The sequence below is a fragment of the Ooceraea biroi genome, chromosome 10 (genome assembly GCF_003672135.1).
Source record: "Ooceraea biroi isolate clonal line C1 chromosome 10, Obir_v5.4, whole genome shotgun sequence".
Taxonomy (NCBI): Eukaryota; Metazoa; Arthropoda; class Insecta; order Hymenoptera; family Formicidae; genus Ooceraea; species Ooceraea biroi.
In genome coordinates, this window is record NC_039515.1 from 3,685,383 (window position 1) to 3,698,653 (window position 13,271).

Sequence of the window (13,271 nt, forward strand, 5' to 3'; positions counted from 1 at the left end):
AGACTTTATGCGAAGACCTCGTCAGCAAAATTTCATTTCTCTTCACAGTGAGAAATGAAGGCGTGCCAACAAAGATTTCCACAAAATCGTAGCGTGAAATTGGGAGATCAAAAATATTAAAGATAATTATACTCATATCTGAACCTATAATAAAATTCAAAAAATTCTATTAATCTGCTGTAGTAATAAAATTCATCATTATGTCAGAAGGGCCTTAAACTTAATAATAAAAATCCCTGTTTGATATTGTGCTCAAAGAGATAATCGAGCATTAAACATATTGCATTTTATCTCATTCATTATTTATTTCGAATCTTTTCCGAATCTTTGTGAATCTTTTCCGAATATTTCAGTCTTCAGAATGTTTAAAAAATTTAAACGTTAATTTATTTTATAAGCATATTTAGTAATACATTAAGAATTCATCGGAGTTAACTCACGTCTATTATATCGATTTAACTTTTGTTTTACGTATCGTAAACGACAAATATTATATTATAATTATTAATTCAGTCAAATAGAATCAACACAAACAACTTTGCTAATCGAGCAATTGCGTCGTTAACCGCGATTGAAGCTACTATATAGATGAAATCTATACTCATAATGACAACAGCGTTCAAATCTCGAATAATGTCTATTTCTGCATCGAAGCTTGACAGGTGTTGCGAAAGCTGTTTCCAAACTTCCGTAATAAATAAATACTCTACGTCGTGTTAACAACAATTATCTGGCGCTGAAAGTTGATTAGAAAGCTGCGTAAATTATCTCGCTATTTTATATATTAGCCATTAATAAACAGCTCCTAATCGTTGATGTAATCTGCGTATTTTGAACATGCGCGCTCTACAAAAGCAAAGTATACGCAGCGATATATCCTGAAAATTTCGATTGCACGTTTCGTCGAATCTGTACTATCAAATTACTAAATTGAGTCAGATTAAAATCTGCGGCAAATAGAAAGCTATCAGAGACTGAACAACGTTTAATAACGCGAGCTATGTATAGAAACCCGAATTCGCGATAATCGAGTGTCTTGGGTCTCGTTAAAAATGGAATGCTCTCGTTAAAAATTACAAGAGTGCATTCAAAGCAATGAAACTCTTTTTGCAGCGTATATCTCAAACACGACGACGACAAAAAGACCGGATCTTCAAAATGTTTCAATGCACCGGATTCGTGTTATCGAAAATTGTTCCCAAGTACAGAAACAATGACGAAAAAAAAGAGAAAACAAGAAAAACGTTACAAACATGCATTCCCGACCGAGCAGGAGCAAGTAACGCTCGATTTTGCAGGAGGAAATTCCGTGAAATTCCGCTGATGCAAAACCGACGGCCAGAAAACCTCTCGTTGCGGTCGTTTTTTCCTTCGCGACGATCACGTACTCACCACCGCCAATTAAACCGCGACGGTTTCTACGAGAGAGGTCAAATCGATACGTCTGGAATCTACCCTGCACCCCCATCCCCTCGCGGTCTCATGCGACTGAAATGGAAATCGTTATGAGTCCTCGTTTTTTATCCCCGTGTTATGCAGATTATGCAGATTGGCTGGCAGCGTATAATTCAACTAATTACGCCGTCTTGAAATTCCGTGGCGAGATTGGTACGTAAAGCAGTTCTTTTGTTGCGCGAAACAAACCCGCCGCGAATCGCGTAATCGCACAAAACTAGGAGAAACGTAGCCGCGTAAAGCCGCGTTCGCAGACATCAAGTGGTTAGTTTGATAGCCAATAAACTTTGCCCGTTAGCAGCTACTAGCTAGCTTGCCGTTGACCTATTGCGCTGATAACGTAATGCAGCCCACAGTTACAATCAAAATGCAAACCCCTAGTACTAGTGAATTAAGAGCTCCCGCCGCGCTCTGGGAAAATAAATACGTTCCCTGACAATTTAGTCATTTGTTTAGAATTAACTTTGGTCGATGGAATTTTCTTCTTCCGCGTTTCATCGAATCGCGAATCGTCGAATAAAACGAGAAAAATTGCGGCTAATTAAATTATCGTAGGTATTGTGTAAGCGACTGCTAAATAGTAAAACTGTAGAATGGGACACGATTTACAGCGAAAACAATCTCCGTGCACAGAAAGCTTGTAATTCAATTTATTGAACACGTCGACGATTAAACATTTCAGGGAAATCCAATTTTTTATTCGCTTCTTTCATCATATTTTTCGCGATATAATTTTCAGTACATCTCAAATTTTCTTCTTTGGGCGCGGTCGAAACGTTTCGCGGCACGCACACGCGCGCGATACGAATGCAATAAAATAAAACCGAAAAAAAGAGAGAAATTTGTGAGATGGAACAATACGTGAAAGAGACTTTGTACGATGAAATAAAATAAAGCAAATCAGTTCGTCAAAATTTCTCGACGTGTTCCAGTCAAAGCTGGTTTACGCGAGCTATTTCGACAATTCGAACAAACGGGATAGGAGGAATGATAGAATTTCGAAGATTTTACTTTTGGCCCGTTTCTATATCGAGCCACATCGCATAATGATTGAATACCGTTCCACAGATACGATCATGCTTTCGCGAGAACTAGAATTCGCGGTATGTCGGCAAGCTAACAGAAACAGCATTATGTTTGCGCCTTTGCGTTTAGACCCTCACTCATTCTCGTGCCCGCATCGCGCATTCTATATGTATAATGGAGTACCAATATCGCGCGCGCGGAATTCCGAATTTCGAGATAACAAGTGGCAGGTATTCGAATCGTCGATACGGTTTGATTTCTCCGGTAAATCGCGAATATGCTCTCTGCTCTTGTTACGTTCCGCGTTCTGGGATTCCGCGAACGGCGATTTTCCGCGAGCTGTTCCTCGCGCTTTCGCGATTTCAATATTTAAATCGAAAGTCTGCACGTGAAATACCTCCCGGCGTTATCATTCCCGTATTTTAATGTTCTCGGGGAGTTCTCTCCCTTATACGCGCGACTTCGAACATCGATGGGTAATTTGAGAATCTCCAGGCACTGCAGGAAAAGCATTAATATCAATTCCCTTCTTGGCTAACTGGCCGACGGTATCGGAAAAGTCCACAGTAGACTAATTTGATCTGTCTTGACTAGATATATCAGATCTACGATAAACTACGGCGGAAATAAATTGATAGTCTACGCGAAATTGCAAATTCAATTAAGGCCTCAAGTCGATAACGTGATTTTAATATTAAAACCAAGATCTATCAAACAGCGGATTATTTGATTATATAATTGAGTTTTAAATAATAAAGGAAACCGATAAATTCTTTGTATCTCTTTGTTCATACAATTATTTAAATCAACTCAATAGAGAACTTGAAATATCTAATCACCGTACAACAATAATGCTCAATCTTTCCAGAGATCCCTTGTTGATTCCCCAGGAACCATTCAAAGGGCATCAAGAAATGTTTCATGTATTATTACAAAGCTCTTCTTACTGAAAACAATTAAAACAATCTCTCAGTATCAAGAGAGAGACACGTTCATCTATTGAGTATTCAGTCATCCAATTTTACAAATAAATTTCTGGACCCTTCCAGTTCAGATGCTGGCTGGGCGTGGTTTAAATCGAGCGCAGGGCTGGCGTAGTCGCAAGGACTCGCCGCGTTGCGAGGGATCGCATCACGGATGCGGTATACCTATGCGTTACCTGAGAGCACGCGTGCTGCGTCGGATGTTGCGTGTACGCGGAGTTTGCAGCCGTGCACACGCCGGTGCCGGGAACCTTGAGCTGTTCCTTGTAGTCGGGCTGATAAGGCAGCAGCATCCGGATCTTACCCCAGCGATTGAAGAACAGCGCTATCGCTCCCGCCCAGACTATCAGCACTAACACTACTATGCCCACCTCGACGCCGCGGATCTGAAAGCGAAACAAGATGTGGTCTTCCGATTAATTCACTGGCAGATTAACCCATTAACGCCTGAAAGTCAAAAATTTTCTGTTTACTTTCGATTCTCTTGAATGCCTATCAAATCATGAGCAATTTGACCAACAATGTATATCCTACTATTTTTGGGTATGCTCTTTCCGAATCCGTCGTTATATTTAAGTTTTGTCGACGTGGAAAAAAATATGGCTGTCTTAATAAAAAGAAATACGAAAAAAACAGTATTTTCGAGAAAAAATCTCTGTTTTTGGAACGGGATGGGAGTAGAAATAAAGTTAAGACCCCGTCCATCGATGGATAAAATAGTTGTACTTTAAAGATGCACATAAACAGAAGGTCGAAAACATCATGGCGGTGTCAAAATGACGGCAAAATCAAGGAAATTTGTCAAATACAGCATTTTTTCGATACAATTCAACGATAATCGAGATTTTTACACCTAATTCATGATTCTAAATGATAAATTCGATAAGTCTACTTGATATTAGTTGATATTTTCACTCTTAAAAATAGCGAACTCTATATGGCAGCCAATCAACTCGCGAAAACATTGAAAATATGGAGTTTTTTCACTTTTCTCAGTTATCCTCGTCTATTTATTCTCGATCTAGTGTATCATCCTCTATAAATATATAACTTAGTAATAATAAGAGCCCATTACATTCTAAGCCATCATGAAAAGTTCATAATCACCCCCGTCCCTCAGCCGTTAGTCTCTAACGTTGCCCGACTCTTACCACTAGGAGGTGGACGGAGAGAAAAGTCTTGTTTTTTTTTGTATTCTTATCATTATTTTATATTTTTTTGCATTTTTGTCATTTTATCCTTTTTTATTCGAGTAATTATATTTTTATATTTTTATATTATATATTATCTTTCTCATTTGTCCACATGTCCAAATCTCTATGTTTTCTCAAATATTTATGACCATTTTGTATTTTGAAATTTATAGTATATCTATCAAAATTATTGATGATATTTTGTGAAGCAGGGCTTGCAAAAATATCGATTACAGTCGTCACAAAACTTATTTGTTCTGATATCGCATGACTCCCTAGAACACGTTCTTTTCAAATCCTTATGAGACGCATCATGTGTATTTTGTGACTGCTTCACAAAATATCATCAATAATTTTGATAGATATACTATAAATTTCAAAATACAAAATGGTCATAAATATTTGAGAAAACATAGAGATTTGGACATGTGGACAAATGAGAAAGATAATATATAATATAAAAATATAAAAATATAATTACTCGAATAAAAAAGGATAAAATGACAAAAATGCAAAAAAATATAAAATAATGATAAGAATACAAAAAAAAACAAGACTTTTCTCTCCGTCCACCTCCTAGTGGTAAGAGTCGGGCAACGTTAGAGACTAACGGCTGAGGGACGGGGGTGATTATGAACTTTTCATGATGGCTTAGAATGTAATGGGCTCTTATTATTACTAAGTTATATATTTATAGAGGATGATACACTAGATCGAGAATAAATAGACGAGGATAACTGAGAAAAGTGAAAAAACTCCATATTTTCAATGTTTTCGCGAGTTGATTGGCTGCCATATAGAGTTCGCTATTTTTAAGAGTGAAAATATCAACTAATATCAAGTAGACTTATCGAATTTATCATTTAGAATCATGAATTAGGTGTAAAAATCTCGATTATCGTTGAATTGTATCGAAAAAATGCTGTATTTGACAAATTTCCTTGATTTTGCCGTCATTTTGACACCGCCATGATGTTTTCGACCTTCTGTTTATGTGCATCTTTAAAGTACAACTATTTTATCCATCGATGGACGGGGTCTTAACTTTATTTCTACTCCCATCCCGTTCCAAAAACAGAGATTTTTTCTCGAAAATACTGTTTTTTTCGTATTTCTTTTTATTAAGACAGCCATATTTTTTTTCCACGTCGACAAAACTTAAATATAACGACGGATTCGGAAAGAGCATACCCAAAAATAGTAGGATATACATTGTTGGTCAAATTGCTCATGATTTGATAGGCATTCAAGAGAATCGAAAGTAAGCAGAAAATTTTTGACTTTCAGGCGTTAATGGGTTAATTTGTTCCTTCGTCAGCGTCTCGACTTTCGGTTCTCCCTTCATGTGCACACGCTAGCGAGCTCTTAGTCATTTTTCTTCTTCGATCGAGAAATAACAAATTATAAAAGATAAACCTGCAACTTAGAGATCAAACATTCGCGATGGACTCGATTTATTTTAAGAGAGAGAGAGATTCGTTTCTCTCGCACGAAATAATGTGAATCTTATTAGTTGTAGAGATATTTGTTATTTCTGTGTTGAATCGCGTTGAACCGTATTTTCGCACGAACGACGTAGTGAATAGAGATCCGCAAGTACGACATGTTATTCAATTCATTTACCAACGAGCACGGTGTATTCGCCGAGGCATGCCGATAAATATTTTCTCACGGGTTTCGCGAGTCTGGAAAAAATATTTTCGCTCCATGTACGCAGCACGTGTGCGATGTCCGATACATCGAAAACGCGTATCGAAGGTACCGACACTCGCAAAGGAAGAGGAATCGCATTCAGTTTCCGCGTCACGAGCGAAAATTCGAGTAACACGACATAAATGTTTCCTCGTTTCATGAATGGTACGAGTCCCGCGTACAACGGTGGAGATAAAGCAGCAAAAAATCGCGGGTGCTTGCTGACAGCATATTTCCACTCGGGAAGCAATCTTAAACGTCTTCGTGGATGTATTACGAGCGTTTCCGCGGGAGGGACTGGTCTTTGCCTGTGGAAGAATGGGAACGTGCTTGCCGACTTGAACCATGATCTCGAGTCCTTCTGCTCTTTTATACTCTTTCCGGACTTAAATCGCGGAGCTTAAACTCGGCACAGAGAAACAACCGGCAATTCATCCGCGACATTTACCAACACACAGCTGACGCAGTTCTCTATTCTCTTCTCGTTCGCGGAAACGATCCGCCGAATGAAAAATGTCGCACTTGAATACCTCACTCGACAGTTCCTCATCTTTCTGTAACGCTTTTGGATACGTTCACACGACAATGCGGTGAAATTCTGTGAACACTGTCATTTCCCGGTCTACGGAGAATTTCTCAGAATTTATATTGAAGAGAAAACAATTTGTAATTTAATTTAATAAATAATATAATGCTGTGACATGCATTTTTCAGAAGTTTCGTGATATTGTAATATCAGCAGCATTTTTTGTTTCTTCAAGTTTTAATTAGTGAATAATCGGTATTTTAACCGTAAATTAATATTTAATTTAATTTGCATATTAAATTCCGAAACGGCGGAATGAAAATTCTTTCACAATAATGTTTAAACCGGCATATTTTCGGCATTCGTAGCATTTGCAGCTGGCGAGAGCTCCGTCGAGAACAGTACGAGACAAACAGTTATTTATTACATTTAGACTGGATACTCGTACGCGATATAAAAAGTTAGGAAAGAAGTATAATCTTCGGGGCTTTGCACAGAGGGGTTGCGGTTCCTTCTTGCAGTCCCGCCTCGATTAGATTTGCAAAAAGTTTCGCGAGCATATTCCGGTCTCTCGGTTTCTTTCCCTCCTTTATTCTTCCCGCGGAATAATCTTATATCCCACCGTGCAATAAATTGTCCGCCTGTCTCCTCTTCAGCAGTGAGACATTCCGCATCGTTGATTGTACGGTGGAACTTGTACGAAGAAAACCCCGGAAAATTGCGAAAGCGTAAAATCTAGTGTTCGCACGCTGCGTGCGAATGCGGACTTAACTATTAAAGTTCTCCTGAAATTTCATTTGCGGGGAATTTATGCAAATATAAAAATTTCAGATTCCGTTACGTCGATACTGACTTTCTGGGAAGTGAGAGATAACTACGCGACGTCTCATCCAACTGCATTTTCATTTTAGTTTCTGAGTTTCAATATCTTTCGACGTACATGGATATTGCAGCCTGTCATATGATAAATTGATTTTCCTTTCTACGAGGCAAAGCACCTTGCCATCTTCGATTTTATGAAGGTTAAAGAAACTTCTGATTGAGAGTCACGACATGCACGAATCCGAGTTACTACATCTGCAATGAAAACTTAGCGCACATGTTTAAACAAACCGACAAATCGGAAGGCGGATTAATAAAACATCAGCAAAAAGAAAATTATGAATTTCCCTGCGAATTATAAACCTTGATTACTTTGCCGTTTGTAAACCATGTCATTGAAAATATGTGAAATTGGAATAGCTCAAGTTCTCTGCACGTGCCGTAAATGCTCGTCGGAAGTCGCATCACAAAACTAAATTTGCAAAACAGGAAAGAGAGAAAACAAATTCTTTTTTTACAGTCAAATATTTCCACATCGGAGCATCGCGGACGTTCAAATAACTACAATTTTGTTTCGTAGAATGTAATTGTTTGCACGGCTACTTTTCGTGCAAACTTAAAGGAAACGGAACTTTTCCACTTATCCGACCTCCCTTTGTAAATAACTAGACTGCGCGTTTCCCCGACAACGTTGTAACGTCATATCCCCAACGAAATAATTCGCCCCACAGACAAAACCCCTAGCGAGAAAGTGGCTTACTTGTATGTACGGTTGGGGCTGCTGTGAGGACGGTGGGGGTGGTGGAAGAGGACCACCCGTTACCGCCGCATCTTGCTGCGGAGACGTGCGTGGTGGCTCTGAAAAAGAAAAAATGCGAATGCACGCTCATTTACATGCATTATTCTGCATTGCACAAATCACAAAACATTAGAATTTACACTCATCAAACTGTGCCCATCAAACTGTGAACCACCTCGATGAACTATGATTAAACATAATAATGAATGCTAATTATCAGCCGCACACATGAGATTTAACCCTTTTTCCGCTCCGGAAGTCTTCGAAACATCATATAATAAAAGGATTGCTTTCTCTCAGATTATTTATTATAGCATCATCAATTGCCATCAGTGTTACTTATTTGTAATTTGTCAGACTATTAGATTTTATATCAAATTTAGTGTCTACTCTGTAATAACTTAATATTGTAAAGGGATTTTTCCCATTAAATTTGATTAAATTAAATTAAATTAAAAAATTGCTCTTTATGTATTATTCACATGAGACTTGTTTTGGAAAAAGAAACTAAAACTCATGCATACGCCCAGCATCATCAGGTGGCTGTCATCACATAACAACAATGACTTGTATCAGAAGAGAAGAGATATCAGGAAACTGATTCTCTTCGTTAGAACGCACCTGTCACGCGTGATTGCGATGCTGCAGGCGGGTAAAGCTTGGGAGGCTTACCGAGTGTACGGAAGACGATCGGTCGACTGCGGAACTTCTTTCCGGCCCTCACCGCGGTTACGACCAGCTGGTACTGCGTGTCAGCCCGAAGGCCGCTCAACGTGACCGCTTCGCTGTTCCCTGCGACCACCGCCACCACCCTGTAACTAACCACCTTGCCGTTATGATTCGATTTTGCACCCCCTGGCGATCGTTGCCGCGACACTGACACGTTCCTGCGGAGCACAAACCAAGCGGAGACCTTGCGCGGGGATTTCGGAATGTTTCTTTAACGAACAAGTGAGAATTACGTTGTTTGTTGTTCAAGTAGTGTCAGCAAAATCTTACTGCCTTCAGTTGTTGCTGAAATAATGCGAGGAAGCATTTAAAGCGGTTTACATCTTTGTGATATCGTTATGATCGACTCATGAGCGTATACTTGTTGATCGTAGATGTCTAAAAGTGCAAAGTAGCTGATCAATGATCTCTATGATCAATAGAGTACTCAATGATTGTCGATAGTCGAACATTTAATTTCCTGCCGTCATACGGATATGTTGGAATGACTCTTGGTCCGTTCTTGTAATATTTTGGGAAGAGAATGTCGGAAGCGTTTGATACTCATCGGAATTCTGCGTCATAATTATCGTGATTTAATCAAGAGATCAAAGTATCGAGTTTCGATATGTTGCGATCATCGCACGGATCGATCGATATTTTTTGAGAAATTGTAATGATAAAGCGCGATGGAATGCCGCGATGTAATAGCCGCGTCACGACGGGCATTAAAATAACGGCCGCTCGTGCTGCGACCACACATGAACAACCGCATTCCTCGCTGCATTATCCTTTCTTTTAGCAAAAATGTTATATAATAATTATCGATTTGAAAAATGACACAATGCGTCTCTTTTATAAGAGATTGAATCTTAAAAGTCTGAGCAGGCAACAAACTATAATTTGCACACTTTATTTAAACAAACCGCTGTATTGTCATAGAACTTTAGTGCGTTATTTAATTGCCGAGTTAATTTTTTCGAAAGTTGTAAAAACTTTCGAATTATTTTTCTTTAATAACTTTTCGTTATAATCATCAGCTCTACATTCCTCGTTCGCAAAAGCCGTGCTACTTTTTTAAAACTTGGTATATCTTTTGCTTTCGTGGCTTATCTTTCCGCAATCTTGACAAAGTCGACTACGTCTCCGCGACTGGGATGCGCATTGTGTCCTTTTGAAAGCGAGGGCGTACTTCTTCAGTGAGATCGTCTTTCCGCAGATTATATCGAGGGTTATCAAAGTGCAACTTCGACTTTCCTAGCTGGCTCGGTGAATTCTACTCAGAAGAATCGTGTCGTGTCTCGAGCGACGGTAATTGGATCAGATAGTAGATATACCGTTAACAATTGCGAAAGATTGCGAGATTGTCAGAATAATCTTGTGGAATGCGTCGATACCAATAAAGTTCCGTTTTACGGTGTGGAATTATTATTGCTATTACAGCGTACTCGCGTACGGCATTTTTAGATAAAGATAAAGCAGAGAGCTTGTCAAATATGATGGAAATAATCCGGAAACGTATTATAAATTTAATGGATAAATTCAATAAGTATTACAACCCACGGCTTTACCGCGTTTAAGTTCCAGCCGGGATATGTGTATCTGCTAAAGAACGTTAAGTTGTTCTTGAAATGAATTTTCTATGTAAGCCACGAGGATGCGAGTAAATTGGATTGAGACTGCTCTTGAGATGCTAGAAGTAACGTGAAACTTCCCCGAAGTAAAAAGAGAGGGAATGAAGCAAAAGTAGTTCGGTATAAAGTTGTACCAAGTCAACTTTACAACAAGTATGGCCAGCAGAATTTTCCAATTAACCCATTTAATATATCCGCTCTCGTGCGTTGTCGTCGTTACGTAAAGGCATAATCTGTCCGATATATAAGAGTATGCATGTCAGACTTTATGAAACAAGACTGCGGGATTTGAAGCGTCTTATCACGGCGAAAATCGATGGGGTGCATTTTTATGAAAAAATTGCGCTCTTGCCGTTTATAACATCACTGTCCAACGAACTTTTTTTGTTCCGACTTCTTTCCGCTTGCTCGCGTTTCAATGAATTAGCACACAGAACGCTTCTCATTAAACGCATTTCCCCACGGAGTCGATCTTCCATTAATTAAAAGGTCGAGGCGAAAATTTATTTGCACAAATTGAGCTTCGGTAGCGTAAACAAGGTAATTACAAGGATATTTTATACAGCTTCGCAACAACGTTGTTTTTAATGTTGCAAGAAATAATAAGTTTTTTTTTATTAAACGTTACGCGAGTCTTGTTCCAGTAGAAATTTCACCTCGGTATTATCTTTAGCAAAATTAAATATCGAATGTTGACAATTTGTAATAAACAAGAGCGTTTGTAAACAACTTCTGCATTGAAAAATTGGATTCCGAACATATTCGAAAAATTGGGCTACAAAATACGTTAGTGTGGAACACACTCGATAAATCAAATTTTGATAACGAGTGGTGGACAATACAATAGCTTGTCAGGAAGTGACATTTTTTTAGTCACGATTTGCACAAATTCAATTCGTTTCGTTTCGCTTTAAACTGTTGCTATAATTGATAAATCAGCGTTTGCAGATCTCGAATAGCACCTTTGTATTTGCGCGTGAAATATACATAAATAATATATCATAATATCAATCTCATATTAACATTCTGAATTAAAACGATATGTTTACGATGTGTCCATTATTAATTGCTTCATTTCACTTCTATGATTCTCTAATATGTATTTGCTTCTACATTAACGTGCGTTTCTCATTTTGAACATGTTCTCTATTAAAAACAGAAATATCTCTATTAAACAACAAACGGAATAAAGTGCGAGAATAACTAATCTGGTTGGTGAACATCAAAGGAAATCATTATTTTCCTTGCCAATCATTTGTACATAAATTTAGCTAGACAGATGCGGAATTAACCCTTTCCAGTTCACATCACGGAATTCAATTTCTCTCTCCCTCTCTGTTGTATGTGTATATCAGTATTAATGGAACAATCAGATTAGCTGAACACGCAGTAGTGTTAGCCAGAATTCCATCTAACACTGCTTCGTTAAAGGGAATAAATAAGCTTGACAGAATAATTTAATACATTTTAGTGAATGAATCTCTTTTTTTCTCTCTCTGTGAAACACATTTTTAGAAATTATTTTTACAATGCAAAATATGATATAATTATTTGCAAGAACATGTGTTCATCAGAATGATTTAAACAATGCTCTTATAGAAAAAATACATTCAGGAAAAATATATTATAGGAACACATGTTTTTTAAAATGCAAAAACAGAATATGCAAAGGTCAGCAAGATTCTTTTTTTTATATTAATATTGATACTGCGTATATAACAAGCATATATTAAATGCCGACTGGAAAGGGTTAAACATGGGAGTTTAGACATTGAACGTAGCGCGGATAAAACCATCAACATGGATCATGAAACATATGAATATGCATGGGGTAGGATCACGTTGCATTGGATTGATGAACAACAAAACATACGGCCTTGCTGTCTAGTTAACTCGTGAGTATTCGCACTATGAGCGCTGCGTCAAATAATTTTTAACGTAAAACGCAGGTTTTGTTATTTTAATTTCATATCAACTCCCAAGTTATCATATCTGGTAAAATGATAAAGAATTTGTTTTATAGATTTGTAAAAATTAGTCTCAGCGAGCACGCTACTTTATAAAATTCGAAAGACTTAATTCAGCATTACAGCAAACTCTGGATCTAGTAGATACATACTTTGTAATAAATTAAGAGATTTGCAAACAAAAGTTGCATATAATAATTTTTAAGTCGATGTTTGTATTCCAGAATGCATTAGATTTGTCCTGTAGATCGACAAAGTATGATAGTAATGATAGATTTTATAGATATAATTGAAATGTCGTACAGAATACTTCAAAGTGGAATTTTCAGTAATATTCATTGAGTGATGTTTACTGATTACACTTCAATTACGCTTCGATGATTAAATCGCATCTCTGGCGAACACTCACGGGTTAAAGCGTCGTTTGAAGAAAAAGCAAGTTATACCTGCCGTCATAATTCCTGCG

General features: G+C 37.9%; 1 protein-coding gene across 12 annotated transcripts in view; it reads right to left on the bottom strand.

Moving 5' to 3' along the window:
* Positions 1-13,271, bottom strand: part of LOC105278287 — a 66,865-nt gene that overhangs the window by 21,268 nt on the left and 32,326 nt on the right. For 8 of the 12 annotated variants that reach the window (XM_011337278.3, XM_011337273.3, XM_026973370.1 and 5 more), the window contains 4 exons: positions 13,252-13,266; positions 9,118-9,314; positions 8,458-8,555; positions 3,641-3,850 (listed from right to left, as the gene is read on the bottom strand). In XM_011337278.3, coding sequence (XP_011335580.1) covers positions 3,641-3,850; positions 8,458-8,555; positions 9,118-9,314; positions 13,252-13,266 — 520 coding nt within the window. The remainder of the gene's footprint in view (positions 1-3,640; positions 3,851-8,457; positions 8,556-9,117; positions 9,315-13,251; positions 13,267-13,271) is intronic. The other 4 variants (XM_011337274.3, XM_011337277.3, XM_011337275.3 and 1 more) reach the window with 4 other exon arrangements.